The sequence below is a fragment of the Dendropsophus ebraccatus genome, chromosome 10 (genome assembly GCF_027789765.1).
Source record: "Dendropsophus ebraccatus isolate aDenEbr1 chromosome 10, aDenEbr1.pat, whole genome shotgun sequence".
In the NCBI taxonomy this organism is placed as follows: domain Eukaryota; kingdom Metazoa; phylum Chordata; class Amphibia; order Anura; family Hylidae; genus Dendropsophus; species Dendropsophus ebraccatus.
Window position 1 is genome coordinate 9,440,879 of NC_091463.1, and position 19,254 is coordinate 9,460,132.

Genomic DNA, 19,254 nt, shown 5'->3' on the forward strand with positions numbered 1-19,254 from the left:
TATCTATCTATCTATCTATCTATCTATCTATTATCTATCTATCTATCTATCTATCTATCTATCTATCTATCTATCTCCTATCTATCTATCTCCTATCTATATATCTATCTATCTATCTATCTCCTATCTATCTCCTATCTATCTATCTATCTATCTATCTATTATCTATCTATCTCCTATCTATCTCCTATCTATCTTCTATCTATCTATCTATCTATCTATCTATCTATCTATCTATGTCTCTATCTCCTATCTATCTATCTCCATCTTCTGCTTTGCAGGATTAAAATGGAGCAGCTTATGGCAATAACCCAGGAAGAAGCAGAAAATCTGCGCCGTAAGGAGGTGGCATGTAAGTACTACTCCTGTCTTCACTGAAGTGACATCTCCCAGTGCCTCAGTGCTGCATGGTGTCATCCATGTGCCTTACCGATGTGGTTATATCAAGCCCTTTAGAAGTAGCTGTGATGGTGGCCATATTGTTACAGAGACTGCTATGGCTAGTGATGTAGTGATGTATATTAGCCTGAACCATCATGGGATGTATATATATATATATATATATATATATATATATATATATATACACAGGTTACTGCATGCCATCATATCTATATGATGTATGCCCTTGTGGCTACTGAAACCTGCTCCAGCCTTCACAGAGTTTGTAAAGAACAGCAGCCATGATGGATGTCCTTCTCTCTCCAGCGGCGATGCAGCAGATGCTGGAGGAAGCGTACAAGAACAAACTTCTGCAGATGGCGTACGAGTCCCGGCGCCAGGAGATGGTGTACCAGACCTGCTCCAGGTGAGATGGAAAAATCCAGAACTGACAGCGCGGACACATGGGAGCTGTCAATGATTGTGCCGCCATAAGTCACCTAATAACCAGGAGGCGTCAGCGGTTACTAATGACTGTCCTGTCAGCTGGAAATCCCTCACAGACGTCAATCATTCCCTATTTCTGCAAAGTCTGGCCGCAGGGATCAGCAGTCACTTATTGTTTTATTGTTACAGATCTTAAAGGGGATGTCTAAAGGTACAAAAAAAGTGATTTTTTTTTTTTCCCCTCTGTCCAGGGCTGCAGCTGGTATCGCAGTACCGGACACAACCCATGCACATTAGTGACGCTGTGGGAAGACTTACCCTTTAAAGGGATTTTTCACCAATTTTTTTTTCTTTTATATCAACTGGTGGCAGAAAGTGCCAGATTTGTCATTTACTTCTATTTAAAAATCTCTAGTCTTTCAGTACTTTTCAGCTGCTGTATGTCCTGCAGGAAGTGGTGTGTTCTCTCCAGTCTGACACAGTGCTCTCTGCTGCCACCTCTGTCCATGTCAGGAACTGTCTAGAGCAGGAGAGATTTTCTATGGGGATTTGCTACTGCTCTGGACAGTTCCTGACATGGACAGAGGTGGCAGCAGAGAGCATTGTGTCAGACTGGAGAGAATACACCACTTCCTGCATGACATACAGCAGCTGTTAAGTATTGGAAGACTGTACATTTTTAAATAGAAGTAATTTACAAATCTGTATCATTTTTTGACACTAGCTGATTTGAAAGAAAAAGTTTTTCACCGTAGTACCCCTTTCTTCTGAAAATAAGAGGTATATGTTGGTTGTCTGGTGCACACCCAATAGCTGAACCTGGCTTTTTACTACAGCTCACACCTACCATCAGGAATCAGAGATAACTATGATTCCCATCGCTTAAAGGGGTTCTCCAGGGTTAAAAAAACATGGAGGGGTGGGGGCCTTCTTTCAGAAACAATGCCACTCTTGTCCTAGTTTGGGTGTGGGGGATTTTACAGCTCAGTTCCATTGAAGTGAATGGAGCTTTATTGTAATACCACACACAACCTGAGGACAAGGGTGGCGCGGTTGTTGCAGGAATGTAGCAGTGATTTAAAAGTAATGGAAAAAAAATCAAAAAGCAACATTATCTTCAGGTGACAAAGAAACACAAAGATGGTGAGAAAAAACAAACAGCCCCGGTCTCTCATACTTGTGGATTTTCTCTTTGCAGTTTGGCCAGAATGGATCGCAAGATCCAGCAGATCCAAGCGTGGCAGCAGCTGGATCAGAATAAAGCCATCAGCCAGATCCTGCAGGAGGTACATGAGACGTCTCCCATACAACATGGCAGCCGCCCAGGGGAAAGCGCGCCTGACTATTAACTCTTTCTCTTCCAGTCGGAAATCCAGAAGGCGGCCTTTGAGGCGCTGCAGTTGAAGAAGGATCTGATGCACAGGCACATACGAGAACAGGTGGGTGTACGGGCAAGACGACAAGACGGCGGTGTGTGTAGTGTTACCCCTGACGTAAGGAAGGCGGCCATTGTTTTGGGAGCGGACTTAACATTTTCCGGCTGGATGTTTATGTGGATGTTGGTCCGGCCCTCAAAATGCATTGGCTGAAATATTAAATCAGTATTTACCATAGTCACACAAACCAAGATGGGGGTGCGTGTTACAGATTATCACCCCCAACCTCATACTGCAATAGTAGCGTCTGTTACCTGCGCTTCACTCCAAGCATGCAAGATTGAGGACATGCTTGCAGTTATAGTTCCACAAAAAGCCGCAGGTTCCAGACACATAAGAGGGCGTCCATGTTGATTAATCATATAAAGAAGAGATCCACAATCTTGTCATATACTTTATAGTTTCACTGTCTCATTGGCTTAAAGATCTCTGCTTGCTGTCAGGCTGACAACCTTTACAGACCTGAGATTGTTCACAGCTGAGGGGTTGTCACAATTGTATCTAGTGGATTCAGTCCTGGATTAGCTGAATAGTTTGGCCGATACATTGTAGCAGAAGTGGAGACGAGTGTTGCAAACTGGATACAATTATTACAACCAGACAGCTGTGTGAGATTTTAGGGTAGGATTGGTTCTTAAAGGGGAACTCCAGTGAAATGTTTTGTTAATTTAAATAAACTGGGTTCAGAAAGTTATAAAATTTGTAAGTTACTTCTATTAAAAAAAAATCTCCAGTCTTCCAGTATTTATCAGCTGCTGTATGCCCTGCAGAAAGTGGTGTATATTTTGCTGTATGACATGGTGCTCTCTGCTGCCACCTCTGTCCATGTCAGGAACTGTTCAAATCAGCAGCAAATCCCCATAGAAAACATCTCCTGCTCTGGACAGTTCCTGACATGGACAGAGGTGGCAGCAGAGAGCACTGTGTCAGACTGGACAGAATACACCACTTCCTGTAGGACATACAGCAGCTGACAAGTACTGGAAGACTAGAGATTTTTAAATAGAAGTAAATGACAAATCTGTCTAACTTTCTGACACGAGTTGATCGGAAAGAAAAATACATTTCGCTGGAGCACCCCTTTAAGATCTAGATTTTACAGAATAGTTTCCAATCTCTTCCAGCAAGCAGAGGTAAATAGAGAGTCAAGGAAACGTTTCATTATTCGGAGACCCTTTAAGTCCCTTTAATAAGACAACACAGTTGCCGTCTGACATTGGTAAATGCTGTTTTCTCCTGTCCTGTAGCGAACCCTTTGTCCGGTGGCGTTTAGAGAGAAGCGCTCCTCCCTTTCATCGCTGACATTTTAGCATGTTCCTTCGCCTCGCTTTGCTGGTTTTTAGTTTTTTCTCTCTCGCCACATCTGGGATGAGGAAAATAGGGACAACCTGTTTGTGTAGAGTACAGGGGTCAAACTAGCGGCCCTCCAGCTGGTGCAAAACTGCCCAGGCATGATGGGCATTGTAGTTGTGCCCCAGCTGGACGACCGTGAGTTTGACCCCCCCCCTGCTGTACAGTATTTGGGGGACGTTCTAGGCTGCCGGGTCTGCAGCGACATCTATATCCTATGACTCCCTGTTATGTCTATCAGGGGAGATCAGCAGCATTCACAGTGATTGCCATGACGAGGGGGACAGAGCGGCCCCCCCATCCATATGAGATCTCGCCTAATCTATTGAGATCCTCTGTTGCCCATAGCAACCAATCACAGCTCAGCTTTTACTTTTTACTATGCTCTGGTAAAATGAAAGCTGAGCTGTGATTGGTTGCTATGGGCAACACATAGACTCTGACTATAAGACAGCGCCATAAATCTCAGTTTCTCACCAGTGTTAAGATCTCCGCTCGCTGTCAGTGAATAGGAACATGCTTGTTCACAACCCATACAGATCTGACAATACCTCAGCATTTTACAATATAGCAACAAAATGGGTGAAATATTAAAGGGGCACTCCACTCAAACGTAACTTTTGATATGTCGCTGCCCATGGTGAGACTAAAGCCCTTATTCCACGGGTGACTGAGAGGAGCAAACGAGTGCTGACAGCTCCCCGCTCGCTGCCACAGCTATTCCACGTGTCGGCAGCCAGCAGGCTGCCCGGGTGATCGCTAGTTCGTCCAGGCAGCCTGTAGAGCATAGCTTCAATCTGCTGCCGCCGCTCCTGTTCCGCGGGGAAACGGCAGCAGATCGCTGCTATCATGGTCGTTTGTCTTTCAACATGTTGAAAGACAAACGACAGCAACGATCAGCCGACATTGTTCATGTCAGCTGATCGTTTCCTTCTATTACACAGACGATTATCGGCCGTACAGTTATCTTTACGTGTAATAGGGCCTTAAGAATTCCATCCATTCTTGTTATTACCTATTCAGTCTCCTTCCTCCAGTTCTCGGCTGCTACTTTCTACTGAAGACACAAAAATCTGTGTGTGAGCTTTTCTCTCTGTCTCACGCTTCTCCCCCTCCCTTCTGAGACGGTTGATGTGTACAAGTTATCTGCAACTTTGTAGCTTCTTAGTAATGCAGGGAAGGATTAATCACTTAGTTCATAACAACTTGACCTCACATTAACCCTCCCAGCATTAACCCTCCCGGGGGTGGGAGACGGAGAGAACAGCTCACACACAGATTTTTTTTTGTCTTCAGCAGAAAGCATCAGCTAAAAACTGGGGGAAGGAGACTGAATAGGTAATAACGAGTATGGAAGGAATTGTTAGTCTCACCATGGGCAGCAACATATCAAAAGTTATGTTTGAGTGGAATACCCCTTTAAGAAATCCCATCCGTACGCTGCATGCAGATTTATTTTGCTTTTCCCCATTGGCTTCTATGAGAAATAAGTCTGCAGTGACGTGAAAACATTACATATCGTATTTATGATCATTTACATATTCTGCTCCAAAATCTGCCACGGTAATTGTTCATAGCTCTGATCTGCACTACCATACATAACCTGAGGACAGGTGTGGCGCTGTCCATGCTTTTTAATGCTTTTACGTATAGCTACATCAGGGATGGGGAACCTTCAGCCTGCCAGCTGGTGCAAAACTACAATACCCATCATGCTTGGACAGCCAAAGCTTTTAGCTACCCAGGCGTGATGGGAATTGTAGTTTTGTAACTGCTGGAGGGCCACAGGTTCCCAATCCCTGAGCTACATGATGAAGTCTGACACCACTATTTGGAGGACCCCAGGAAAGCCGAATGACAGTGTCTTTAGCGGCGGCCATACTAGTTGCCACTCAGTTTTGCTAGAATGATGTCTTTAATTGTAACTACAAGGACCCTTTAAGTAACAGCTTATGCTGGGATCACGCTGTGTTTGTGTTTACATTTAAAGGGGTTATCAAAGCCTGTAGTTGCTTTCTTCCAGAAACAGCACCACACATCTCCTCTGGTTGCATGCAGTATTGCAGCATGGTTCCATTTCAGTGAATGAAGCTGAGATGTAATACCACACACAGCCTGAGAAGAAGGGTGGCGCTGTTCTTCTAATCCTGGATAACCCATACCAGAATTTATTTCCCATTGACTTGCATTAGCCGACTACGGTTTTGTATACAGCAAAATTAAACAGAAATCCAAAGCGCAGTGTGAACCCCGCCGTACCTAGACCTTGTGTGACGGTAGACTCTGATGCATGCATCGCATTGTAGCCTGATCGGAGTGAACCCCTCGGCTGCTGCAGGGGTCCCCCCATCCTTCCCCTCCAAGGCTTTGCTCGGCACTACGATGGCTCTTGATAGTGAGATCCTGTTCACCCCAACCCTGCTGTCTCATCTTCTGTCTAGATTTTATTAATAGAAGCTGAGTTAATGCAACTGACTCAGCTGGAGGTAAAGAGGAAAGAACTGGATACGGAGGAGCTCCAGGTATGTGGTCCCCCCGGGGGTCTCCAGACACAATCCCCTTAAGCTTCTTATACATTTTGGGTTTTATTTCCCTTCAAACTTTAAGAGCATGATCCGTGCCGGGGTGGGGAGCATTCCAGTCATTGTCAAACGCTGGCCCTTTAAGGTGTCAGTCATTGTAGTATGAAGAGACAGGCGGTGGGATATGGCACAGGCAGCCATATTGTAGGGTCACCTTGCGTTCCGTCTTACGTAGCTTCTTCTTGATCTTGAGTTTGTCTTGTTTGTTTGTCAGTCGTCCCGTTCTACCGAGTCTTACCGTCGCTAACACTGGGGTCTTGTGTCTCGTCTTTGTGTTAGTCCTAATAGTCCTTAGTACAATGTTCCCCAACCTGCGGCACTACAACTCCCATCATACCCAGATGGCCTCACTGAGTAGCTGCAAGATAAAAAACTGTCACTGTACATTATGGGCTTCCTGCTAGATAGGAACCAACCGCTGTGAGGTACAGAAAAACAGCCGCTCTTATGGCAGACATGGCTGAGGCTGGGAGATGCCTAACTGGCCATTGATTCCCTCTACAAAATCATCAGTGTGATGGTGTCTCCTAAAGTCATGCTACTTATCTTGTACTGATCCTAAGTTACATCCTATATTATACTCCAGAGCTGCACTCACTATTCTGCTGGTGGGGTCACTCCTGAGCTACATCCTGTATTATACTCCAGAGCTGCACTCACTATTCTGCTGGTGGAGTCACTGTGTATATACATTACATTACTGATCCTGAGCTACATCCTGTATTATACTCCAGAGCTGCACTCACTATTCTGCTGGTGGGGTCACTGTGTATATACATTACATTACTGATCCTGAGCTACATCCTGTATTATACTCCAGAGCTGCACTCACTATTCTGCTGGTGGAGTCACTGTGTATATACATTACATTACTGATCCTGAGCTACATCCTGTATTATACTCCAGAGCTGCACTCACTGCTCTGCTGGTGGGGTCACTGTGTACATAAATTACTGATCCTGAGCTACATCCTGTATTATACTCCAGAGCTGCACTCACTATTCTGCTGGTGGGGTCACTGTGTATATACATTACATTACTGATCCTGAGCTACATCCTGTATTATACTCCAGAGCTGCACTCACTATTCTGTTAATGTTAGTTGGAATGAATGTCTCGTCTCCCTCGTCTGTCCTTAGATTTGTGTTTGTTCTGTGCAGTTTTATGTTTTACTCTTTTGTGTCACTTATAACTAAATCTCATCCCGATTCTGTTCATCATGTATAGTGGTGAGTGAAAGTCTGTACAGCATTATGGCAGCGTCTCCTCCTCCTCTTTTTGAATACACATATTGTGGAGCTGCTAAAGCTGAGTGGGAGGAAGCGCCGGACATTTCTGTGCTTTGCATTAGTGGAGTTAACGTCATCTGAGCAAACAACCATAGAGGGTGGCGCTGTTGCATTGTTGTCTATGGAAAAAAGTCAAAACCCTCTGTATGGAGAAAAGTGGTACTGCAAGTCACTTGTATTTAAACACTTTCAATCACCACTATGCATTTCTTGTCTGTGATCTTGATCTGTGTGGGTTTTGTAGGTTAAGAATGTATTTTTATATATATATTTTTTATACTATAGTGCCAGCACCATAGACCCTAATGCCAGTATCATAGTAACCAGTTATGCCTTGGTACATAAAGGAGGATTGCTGTCATTTCATTAATCTTTTTTTGGGTTATTTTGCATCATTGCTTCCTAGCAGCAGCTCCCATTCATAGATCATGCTTGTCCCACTGCTGCCCCAATACCCCACATACACCCCTTCAGCCTGCTGTCACTATTATAGACCCCTTTGTTTGGGAATCTGTGGGTTGCAGGTCCTTTCCCTAAAGCCAGTGTACCCCAACCTGTGGCTCTCCAGCTGTTTCCATACTACAACCCCCATCATAACTGGACAGCGTAGTTTCACAGGAGCTGGAGAACCACAGATTGCGTGGTGAAGCCTAAAGGCATGGCATGTCCCCACCCGTCCCCAAGATGAATTTGCCCTAAATATGTACAATGATCAGTGCTTCCCGTGACCATCTATATCTGACTGTGTTTTTGTTGCATCAGTGGGTGATAGCGGAGCAGCGTCGGGAGCTAAGTGACCTCCTGCAGCAACTGCTTAAGGACAAGAAACAAAGAGAAGAGGAGCTGATGGCCATACTGGTGAGCTATTAAGTCCGAGCCTTTTGTTAGAAGGGTTCCTTGTAGATCAGCTGATCGCTGCTGGAACCCACAGTGATCAGCTGTGGAACCTTACAGCAGGTGTTTGGTTTCCCTGCAGCACTCCGCTAGGTGAATTGCAGTATTACAATTTTCATGAAAATCAGTATACTGCGCTAAGTCCTCCAGTCAAGATGTCCATCATCTCAGCCTTAAAAAATGTTTTCTGATCCTGACAACCCCTTGGCCATGGTTCACATTCAAGGGGCCTTCAGTATGTGACGTGCACCTCCTTCTCTTCCCTCCAGGTGGAAATGGATGCAAAGAGCGAGGCCAGGCAGGAAAACTATTGGTTGATCCAGTACCAAAGACTCTTAAACCAGAAGCCTCTATCTCTCAGACTGCTGGTAGGTTCTAGTTCACCCCCCACCTCTCGCCAATTCATTGTTCTTTACCAAAACTCAAGACTTGTATTGGTTCCTTAGGAGGAAGGATTGGAGCATGAACTGGTGGATCTTCTCAAGGAGCTGTCTGCCGAGAAGTATTTGCCTATATTTGCTCACCATAGGTTCTGTCTGGAGATGCTGGAGAAGATGGCGCCCGATGATCTTAGGGAGGTAATTGTGCAAGGTCTTATTGGCTCAGGATCTTCCTTTGTTGGTAACCAGTTTACTGAGAGGTTTACACTGTTTAGTGCATGAATGGGGAATCTTCCGCCCGCCAGCTTTTGGAAAACTACAATTCCCATCCTTTGGCTGTCTAGGCATGATGGGAATTGCAGTTTTGCAACAGCTAGAGGTCTGATGGTTCCCTATACCTAGTTTCATGGCTTCTCTATGTGGATTCTCAGTGGTCTTCTCTCACTGCAGATCGGCGTTGAAGAGGTTGGTCTGCAGATCTCTATAATCGAGAAGGCAAGAGAGATTCGCTCACTCAGGAGAGGTAATGTCATGTATGGTCAGTATAGAGCGGGTGAAGGCTGTGCACTATGGTCCTATAGGAGAGCAAGTACCCAGCACCCGCTGCCAGCTCTACCTGCTCTTCACTCTATGTAACTATAGAAGTTGGAAAGTTTGACCCTAAGCACAGGTGTCAACCCTACAAAACCACGATTTCCATCATGACTAGACAACTAAAACTTTAGCTGCTCAGGCATGATGGGAATTGTAGTTCTGCAACAGCTGGAGGGCTTCAGGGTTGACCCCTGTGCCTTCAAAGAACACTTCAAGGAAAACTGGTGACCCATGTTTTTCTTACTGTTTGCTTTGCTCAGCTGATTATTAGGGTCTGTTCTCACTACAGAAATTGTGTGGAATGTCAACCGATTGAAATTCCATGCTAATTCCATAGTGTGAACGGACCCTTGGAGGAGGAAGCTGAGGGGTGAACTGATCCATTATAATCTTTACACCACCTAAACCACCTCTCCTGGGATCTGCTAAAAGCATGCAGTGCTGCGCTGAGGCCTTCTGCCCTTTGTGTTAGTGAATTGTTCACCCTGTTGTGGGAATGGGGCTGATTGTATCACGGTATAGGGGTAACATCCGCACCCAACAAATGTAGATTTCTCCCTGGATTCACATTGACGGAAATTCTGCCTGAATCCACTATGGGATTGATTGCCATACGGGGACAAGTTTTTATAAATCTTTTGCCTGTTGTTGGGTCTAGGGTGGAGCAGGACACAAGAATTCCCTGGTGACCTTTAACCCCCTGTCATGCTCCTATTTTTTAGGCCATGTTCACACGTTTAGTTTTGTCAGGAGGATTTCTTGCCTATAATCTGCCATAATGTACCGTATGTGAATAGGGTATTTTATGTATTATCCAGAACAGGGGCGGTGGAGCATGACTTGGTTGTAAAGAACGCCAAGGAAGTGGTTTTACCTTGTGAATGGCCCTGAGCATCTGCGCATTACAGGCCTGGCTCACTAATTTCAGTAGCGGCATGACACTCATTGTCTCTCTGAACATGACACCCCTTAAATTGCAAGTTATTATTGATGTCGGCTTATCAGAGTATCTCCAGTATTGCTTTGGTTGTAACATGAATCTTTCCTACCTGGAAACAGAGTTACCTAAATCGTTGGACAAACTGAGCCCCACAGAGGCTGAAGCTAGCGCACCCCCAGCCGGAGTGCCCACCCCGAGCACTCCCACCCTCTCACTACCTGAAGTGGCTAACAGCCTCTCTGAGTGTGTGGTGTGCATGGAGCTCGAGGTAAGCTATAGCCTGGATATCCCAAACTTTAAACATGGGGGATTCATGAAGTGTTATATAACTACTCTGTCCCTTCCATCTTCAGGCCCAATCGATATTCCTTCCCTGTGGACACGTCTGTTGCTGCGCCAACTGCGGCGATGCCCTCCAGACATGCCCCTTGTGCCGCACAGACATCAGTCAGCGCATTCGGATATACCAGAGCACTTAAGAACAACGGAGGAACGTGTGGTAGTAAATGAAGGAACAAAATTCTTCATGATGACCTGACTGTTATTATGGTGGCTGCTGGATATAGAGTAGTGTCTGACCTCCAGTGATGCTTCAGTATGTATTCTGCGCTCCTCGTCTGCCCCTGTGGTTTGTATGGCAGGGTATGGTCGTAGTTACGTTACCTTGCGCTCTCCTTATATATATTCCTCCACTTCCTGCGCGGCTTTCTTTAGTAACACTGACTCTCTCAGGTGTGAACAGGGTTTCTTTTTGGGCCATTTGCACTCCGTATCCACCCGGGGAAGGGAGACGTAGCAGGATCTCAGAACCCTAAAAGCCATTTTTATTCCTGTTATTTTGTATGTAAATGTATGTGTACCATATATTAATTTATTACATTATATCATGTGGGAATGTCCAGGCACCTATAGCTGTTTACAGTATCCTCATGCTTTACTGTATGTATGAAGGGCGCCATACTGATTGGGAACCCCGTCCAGCAGTTACTAGTGAAGGATGGGGCTCCCGCTGCCTTTCTCTGAGCTGCTCCCCACCTCTTATAAATGGAAGGGTGGGGAAAAAAATGATTATTTTCATGAGAAGCTGTGAATGATAACGTTGTGTGCAACAATATCCGATTTCCCAGGTTTTAGCATTAAAAATCCATTTCACTACATTAGTTGTGTTTATCTGGCGCTGCACCAAAGGGTTGGACCCCCACTGATCAGCTAGTGCTCCCCCAGTGGCCAGGGGATCACCTTTAGTCTTGGGACACCCCTTTAAATCACAGAATTTAAGTTCCGGCCCCCCAAGTCAAGGACTCATCATAAATGCTGGCAAGCACGGTGTCGCTGGACCAATTTATAAGCAAATCCGGCATGCCCTAGCTGTTGCAGAACTCCAACTACCCTCAGGGCATGATGGGAGTTGTAGTTTTTTAACAGCTAGGATGCACTGGACTAAAGTGTGGCTGCTGTTGTGTAAGACGACATGCACCATCTCTCTTTGCTAATTGTTCATATGCGGGTCATGTGATCAGTCCCCTGACTCTTTTGCACGATAGGCGCTATGTTGCCAGTCATATGACTTTTTTTTTAGGCAGACATGCTCTATGCACCATTCTCAGTTAGATCATTGTATACTCGTAGTAATGAAGCCGTATGATGAGATGCTTTTACAGGACATCCCTTTAGATCAGTAATGGGGAACCTGTGGCTCTCCAGCAGTTGCAAAACTACAAATCCCATCATCCTTGGACATCATTGGTGGGAATTGTAGTTTTGCAACTGCTGGAGGGCCATTCCCGCTGTAAAACCCCATGTTACTTTGGCCTAGAGTTTGTGCAAGTCTGATGGGGCAGGAGGACAGTAATATTGCACCAATAGTATTTTACTATCCAGTCATGTCCATACATTCCTTCCTATACCCAATGGTGTAAAACCAATAGGCCTCATGAGGCCCGAACTGCCTCAGAGACTGGTAACCCATAGCAACCAATCAAAGCCCAGCTCTGAGCAGTGTAGATAATAGAAGCTGAACACTATTTGGTTGCTATGGGTAACCAGCCTCTGCGCAGTGTAGATAATAGAAGCTGAGCTCTGATTGGTTGCTATGGGTAACCAGCCTCTGCTCAGTGTAGATAATAGAAGCTGAGCTCTGATTGGTTGCTATGGGTAACCATCCCCTGAGGTGAGCTGAAACCTCTTCTGCCCTCTGCAGCTTTTTAACCCTTTAGTGACTGGGGGTATTTGGTGCCATTGTGACCAGGTTTGTTTTGATTCATTTGTGCTGTGATTTTTTAAAATTTTATTTTAGTATTTTTATACGTATTGTACAGATGTTTTGTTGACCATTATTATTCACTATTTAATATAGACGCGGGCAGCGGGCTCTAGGCTATTTTATACAAACGACACCAGTCCAGATTTTGACAGAACACCAATGTAAATGCAGAAGGGGCGGGGTTTATGCAAACCACACCCAGAAACGGGAATTGTGCGGGTGCAATAAACTGGTTTTGGGGGGGGGGGGGGGCAGGACTAAAAAGTGTTATTCAGGCTTAAAAAAACATGGCCAATTTCTTCTAGAAATGCCGCCACTCTTGCCCTCAGTTCATCTGATGTGAATTGAGCTGAACTGTAATACCACACACAACCTGAGAACAGGCGTGGCACTGTCTGTACTTCCTAACTTTTAAGGCAGGAATGAAGAACCCGCGGCCCTCCGGCTGTTACACAGCTACAATTCCCATCATACCTGAACTGTTCAGATATGATGGAAATTGTAGTTTTCTAAGAGCTGGAGGGCCGCAGGATCCCCATCCAAAATCAGGTAATCTAAAAGAATATGTCGGCCTTAGTGCAAAAATGATTATGCTGCTGGGGCAGAGGGAATAGAAAATCCTGACCTGGCTCCATTATCCTGCAGCTCCCGTTCAGCCCCCCCTGGTCCCCCAATCTCATCCCTGAGACAACGACCTGCTGACTCACTGGTCCAAAAAGAACACAGCGGTTTAGCCAGCAGCTTCTGCTCGGAACCAGGAGGAAGAGACTAGTGAGGGATCAGAGCTAAGTAAATCCGTTTGTTTTCTATTTCGACCCAGCAGCTTTGACCCACACAACGTCTATTTTAAACATGGGCGTTTCATGCTATTTACTGTCAAAACCCAAAAAAAGACGTTGCGTTAACACACCCTTAACAATATTTGTCTAGGGAATAGTTTTTACATTGAAAGTCCTCAGTCTGATAAAAAAAAAAAAGGATACTCATCTGCCCTGATCCCCCACTATTGTGACACAGCCAGTCCTGCTTCTTGCTTAGCCAATCACTGACTGAGGTGGGTCACTGCTGCAGTTTGATTGGCTGAGTGTTAGGAATGAGACCAGGAAGTGCTGCATGGCAGGACCGCACTCCATAGAGTGGAGGTGAATCAGGAGCAGGTGAGTACACATTTTTGTTTCTACTCCAACCTGAGCACATTTCAATGTAATAAGTATTCTCTGGACATCCTCTTTAAGACCTGCCCCCCCAGAGTGCTCCTAAAGTGGACACATTTGGATAGAGTTTGAATAAACCCAGTTCCTTTTGCAGTCCAGGTTTAGGGATTGTTCTGCCAAAATCAGGATTGTTGGTGTGAGCACTTGGCCTGTGTGTTCTCCACTACTATCCTCTTTACATATGACAAATATACGGCCCATCATAACCTATGAAAAGCTAGTATTACCGTATAAGCAGAGACCGGATTGGCTGCTATTGGTCAATGCATTTTCTTTGCATCTCCCCCGGCGTGCTGAACATTACCTACCTGGGCACGGTGAGACGGTGGCATCAGCAGCAGATGTATCTGTCTTCCTGGGTTTATGGGGTTCAATCGGAGATCTGATGATCCACGGTAACATCATAGGGACCTATTGGTTATTATAGGTCATCAGGCCTGTGGTCAGTGCCGGGATTTGTGCCCATAGTCCACTCATGTGCGGCAGGACTCTGCACCCCTCCCGGACAGCAGGCAAATCATTCACTGTCCAGTTAAACTGTGCAGGAACAGGTGAGGAGACCGGTCAGGTGAGGGGCGCTGTCTGGGGGCTCTTAACCATTAATCATCCCCTTTCATGTATCTTGTAGTCAGTGGGTCAATAAAGGGTTAGCTGAACAAGCGATCATCTGCGAGCTTTATTCATGGCGGCTGATCACGTGACCTCATCAGATCCCTAAACTTCATTACATGATCCCCCCTGCTGTATATATATTTATTGACCCCTGTGCCAAGATGTGTGCTATTGGGTGCATACACTCTATGCTGTATCTGTATCACGTCTCTATGCCTTTGTGCTCTGTACACTGTGTCGTACCCCACACCATGGAGGTGTCCCCCGACCCCACACCAGGACCTGTACTTATAATAAAAAGTGCCTTTGCATGGAGATTAGTGAGTGTGTTTTCCTTTAAAAAAAATGCATTTAAGGCAGGGATGGGGAATCTTCAACTGTCCAGGCATGATGGGAATTGTAGTTTTGCAACAGCTAGAGGGCCAAAGGTTCCCCATCCCTGATTTAAAGGATTAGTAAAACATGGCGTCTTTGATTTGTAAACAGCACCACTTCTGTCCACAGGTGGTATTGCAGTTTTTAAACCTGAGCTGCAATATCTGGCACAAGATGTCGTAGTGTAAAAACTAACATGTTCCAGTATTCGGCTCTGATCTAGACAATCTGTTAAAGGGGTTGTCCGGCGATAAAAAATTATTCACAGAATAACACACATTACAAAGTTATACAACTTTGTAATGTATGTTATGTCTGTGAATGGCCCCCTTCCCCGTGTCCCACCACCCCCACCCGTGTACCCGGAAGTGTGGTGCGCTATACATACCTGTCACGTGCCGACCACGGTCTCCGATCCTCAGCAGTGACGTCTTCTTCGGGAGGCCGGCGGATCTTCCCGAGTGCTGGCCGCCCTCTGCAGCATCATCCGAAGCTCAGCCGCGATTGGCTGAGCATAACTGTGCTCAGCCAATCGCAGCTGAGCAGCTGATGACACAATTGCATCGTTTTTATTTCCTTAGAATGTATACGTTAAACGGATTGCAAAAACGCAGTGTGAACCCAGCCTAAAAGGGGCTGAAGATACAGCAAATCTATTAGGAGCTGTACATTTATTTAAACTTTTAGCATATATCTGGCTGTTTGTGCAGCTATAAACCAAAATCTGGGCAAATCTTAGGGGTGTGCACACATTCTGCGATTATGGTCTGTGCGCAAACCGGCATGCAGAACTCCTGGCATCATGATTGATTAAGGTACCGGGAGCTCCAAATTGGCTTAAAGGACAACTTCGGCCAAAAAGTAATTTTTAATATGTTATTACTTATGGAAAGTTAGATAAATTCCTCCTGCCGGCTCACTACCTGATGTCACCCGAGCTGCCGGGAGTGACATCAGGAAAAGAGTCGGCTGGAGTGGCAGTGAGCTCTGCAGTCAGTCCCCGGCAGGGAATGTGAGTGCATCAGCAGGGATGTGCATGTGATGGGGATAGCCCTGGTACTCTTTCCCCATTATCTGCTCATACTATGAGCAGATGATGGGAGGAGTAGTACAGTGTATATGTGGTGGTGGTGGGGCTGTTTGATGATTGGGATGACCCTGGTACTACTCCCCCATCATCTGCTCATACTATGTGTGTGTACATTGACATGTGTTACATAGACATCAATTCAATCCATAGAGTGTCCAGCAGGTGGCACACCATATATAGAAGTCAATGGTACTCATTGACTTTATATATATATAGTGCCCCTGCTGGACAGTCCATAGGAATTACATCTCATTCATGATGTCAGTTTTTGAGAGAATTTGAAGTCTCCATGATCTACTAAATTAAGGGAAATAGCAGTATACGTGCATTTCACATAATTAATGTACATTAGGAATTTGTCTAACTGTCTAAGTAATAACATATTAAAATCCTTTAAATCCTTGTGCTTCTGTACAGACACACTATGTCAGTACAGTAGTGAGAAGATTTAAACTGTTTCGGAGTATCATACACTGTAACAATCATCTGTAAACCCCACTTGATCAAGATGGCTCACCTGGCTTCAGATCTATCTATCTACATACATACATACATACATACATACATACATACATATATATATATATACACACACACACACACACACACACACACACACACACACACACACACACACAAGAATGCCACATTCAGTGACAGCAAGCGTGCAATGAAAATGGTGAACCCTAAACTATTTCCCCTATCCTGTGAAAAGTTGGGCTAAAATACCCCTTTAAATGGCAGCATACACAAGTCATATAGCTGACAACACTGATATATCTTTTACATAGTGTAACGCTGATGCTCCTCTGCTATTGAGACTTAAGTGTCGCGCCTCCTCCATGATGATTGGCAGCTGTCTGCAAATACACAATATAGGTAGAAAGCAGTCAGTTGGCGGCGGGTGGGCGGAGGAAGCGAGACCTTGTGAATTTCGAGGACTACAGAGCGTGCGCACAAATTGGGGAGGACGGTGTCCCTGCACGTGGTGCCCTAGATATCAACAAGGGCGTTACACGGTGTGAGCAATACACCTATGTTACATGACACACAAATGTATATAAGGAAGTTGGAAAACTTTCCATTATACAATGCACAGCCCCCCCCCCCCCCCCCCCCCCCCCCCTTTCTGGTAAGAATATACACTGAGCAAACATAAGCACTTTCCTGGAATAACATGTTCTCAATGTACAATACTAACCCCTGTTCCCCCTGAGTGGTCAGGACAACAGTGGTCACTGCAGGAGTCCGACCAAAGTGCGGCCCACCCCACAAACACCCTATGCACTACTGCCATCTTAACCCCGTCTATGAACACTCACCTCGGTTAGTGATAAATCCACCGACCATGTCCTGTATAAGAAGTCCACACAGAGCTGACGAAAAATCAGACAGGCAAGACGGTGGCTGCCATTCTGTGAAGCCCAAGGATCAGGGAGTCCATAATAATCAGGGACTCCCCTCCATCATAAGCTGTGGTGGTGGAGAGCTTCATGGTAACACTTTATGGGACTAGATACATTGGTTTCGATCACCTTGAGTAGTCAGATTCCCAGTCTACATCGAAACCAGGATTCATCATCTGAACAAGAGACCAGAATCCGGTCCCAAGGTATGGTCACATGGACACGAGCCGTCGACGCCACTAATAAATGGGACGTTCATTAATTAAAGGAGAATTTGGCACATTTTGAGTGACATGGAGGCCATGGATCTGCCAGCTCTGGAGGCCCAGATCGCAGACAGTCCAGGAGAGTGCGCCATATGTTATGAGATTTACAAGACCTCGTCCAAGTCAAGGGCACCGAAGACCCTGCAGTGTGGGCACAACCTCTGCCTGCACTGTCTCCGGAAGCTGGTGTGCCGCAGCTTACTGATGACCTTTGTGGTGTGCCCCTTCTGCCGTAACGTCACCATCATACCTGATGAAGGGGTGCAGGCCCTGAAGACTGATGAAGAGACCCTGCGCCGAGCTTCCATGGCCACCAACGACTCTGATGCTCAGTCTGAGAGTTCTGGTTGCTCTAGTGGAAGAAATTCACCATCTCTGTCCCAGGACAACATGCAGTCTCCTCGACCATCCATCTTCACCATCAGCGAGGTGATAGTCCCTGATGAAGGCCAGATATGGGGCGGCAGGTATATGCAAGAAATTCGCAGCACCTATCTGTTGGGAATCACTCGGAGGGTGGCCCTCTCCGAAGCCCACCCATCTCCCACCTCTACGTCTTTCTCAGCAGACAGCCTAAGACTTTGCTTCGCATTGGGACTCATCGTATCACTAGCCTGTGTTTTCTTTATACTCATATTCTTGAAGTAGGTAAGAGGCAAGAACGTCCAAGACGGACACCTTAAGAAATAAGGGTCCGAGGGGACTGAAGACATAATGACGCTCTCCAGATGACTCGCTTATTGGCTGCACACAGGTCACCGCATGACTCACGGACTCAGCATCTACATTGATTCTCCACTGATTCTTCCAACCCAATAAAAATCCAGATCTGACTATTTAACCCTTTACTTACCCTGGTCCTCCTCAGGTAATATTACATTTTTCACATCTACAGTAATGGAGGGGGGTCTGTAGCTGCAGCCTCTGTATTTGTGATTCTGTATTACTGCTGTCAGATTTGTAAAAAGCAAAACAAAAAATAAAAATAAAAAAAATAACATGGAACCAAACCAATGAAAAAGTAAGGTATTTTAGGTTTATATCTGCTTCAAGGGGTTGTTCACTAAAACATTTTTGTTTTTTTATTTCAAATCAACTAGTGCCAAAAAGTTCCAGAAATTTGAAATTTACTTCTAAAAAAAATCTCCAGTCTTTTAATACGTATCAGCTGCTGTATGTCCTGCAGGAAGTGGTGTACTCTCTCCAGTCTGACACAGTGCTCTCTGCTGCCACCTCTGGCAGAATACTTTTTGGTGACCAACCCCTTTCAGTCTATGTTATTGGGAGTATCCCACTGATTCTAATACAATGAGAAGGAATTCTGCTGCCGATTCGGCTGTGATCTGGGAGGAACTTGACAACAAGCGGGTAATCTCCTTACAGCGCCACCACAGGGGAAAGTAAGTATAACTCCTTTTTTAAATCATTACTGTCGTTTGCAGTAACAGTTACTGATCGCATCGGGTATTACTCCTGAGACCTCCTGAGATACAACCGGTACAGTGCGCTCCACTCCACAGCAGACAGGGACATGTTTGCCCCATACACTGAATGAGATTTGATTGACAGCTGGGGGGATTTATCTCTTAATCGCAGCAGGTCTCAGGAGAAAGACCCAGTGTGATCAGTAACTTTTAACAAGTTAAAATGACAACTGTCAAATCAATGGGTTGTCAGTATAATGCAAGGGCAGGCTGAGTCCTTGCAGAACACTCCAGTCGTGGCTGATAACAGG

General features: G+C 45.5%; 1 protein-coding gene across 2 annotated transcripts in view; it reads left to right on the top strand.

Annotated features, from left to right (window-relative positions):
• The window catches only part of LRSAM1 (leucine rich repeat and sterile alpha motif containing 1), a 30,963-nt gene extending 16,266 nt beyond the window's left edge, over positions 1-14,697 (top strand). The window contains exons 15-25 of one of the 2 annotated variants that reach the window (XM_069942918.1): positions 282-352; positions 709-808; positions 2,027-2,114; positions 2,193-2,267; positions 6,056-6,136; positions 8,248-8,343; positions 8,649-8,747; positions 8,826-8,957; positions 9,210-9,282; positions 10,413-10,561; positions 10,647-14,697. In XM_069942918.1, coding sequence (XP_069799019.1) covers positions 282-352; positions 709-808; positions 2,027-2,114; positions 2,193-2,267; positions 6,056-6,136; positions 8,248-8,343; positions 8,649-8,747; positions 8,826-8,957; positions 9,210-9,282; positions 10,413-10,561; positions 10,647-10,772 — 1,090 coding nt within the window. In that variant the 3' untranslated portion in view covers positions 10,773-14,697. The remainder of the gene's footprint in view (positions 1-281; positions 353-708; positions 809-2,026; positions 2,115-2,192; positions 2,268-6,055; positions 6,137-8,247; positions 8,344-8,648; positions 8,748-8,825; positions 8,958-9,209; positions 9,283-10,412; positions 10,562-10,646) is intronic. The other variant, XM_069942919.1, reaches the window with a different exon arrangement.
• Positions 14,698-19,254: the final 4,557 nt, after the last annotated feature.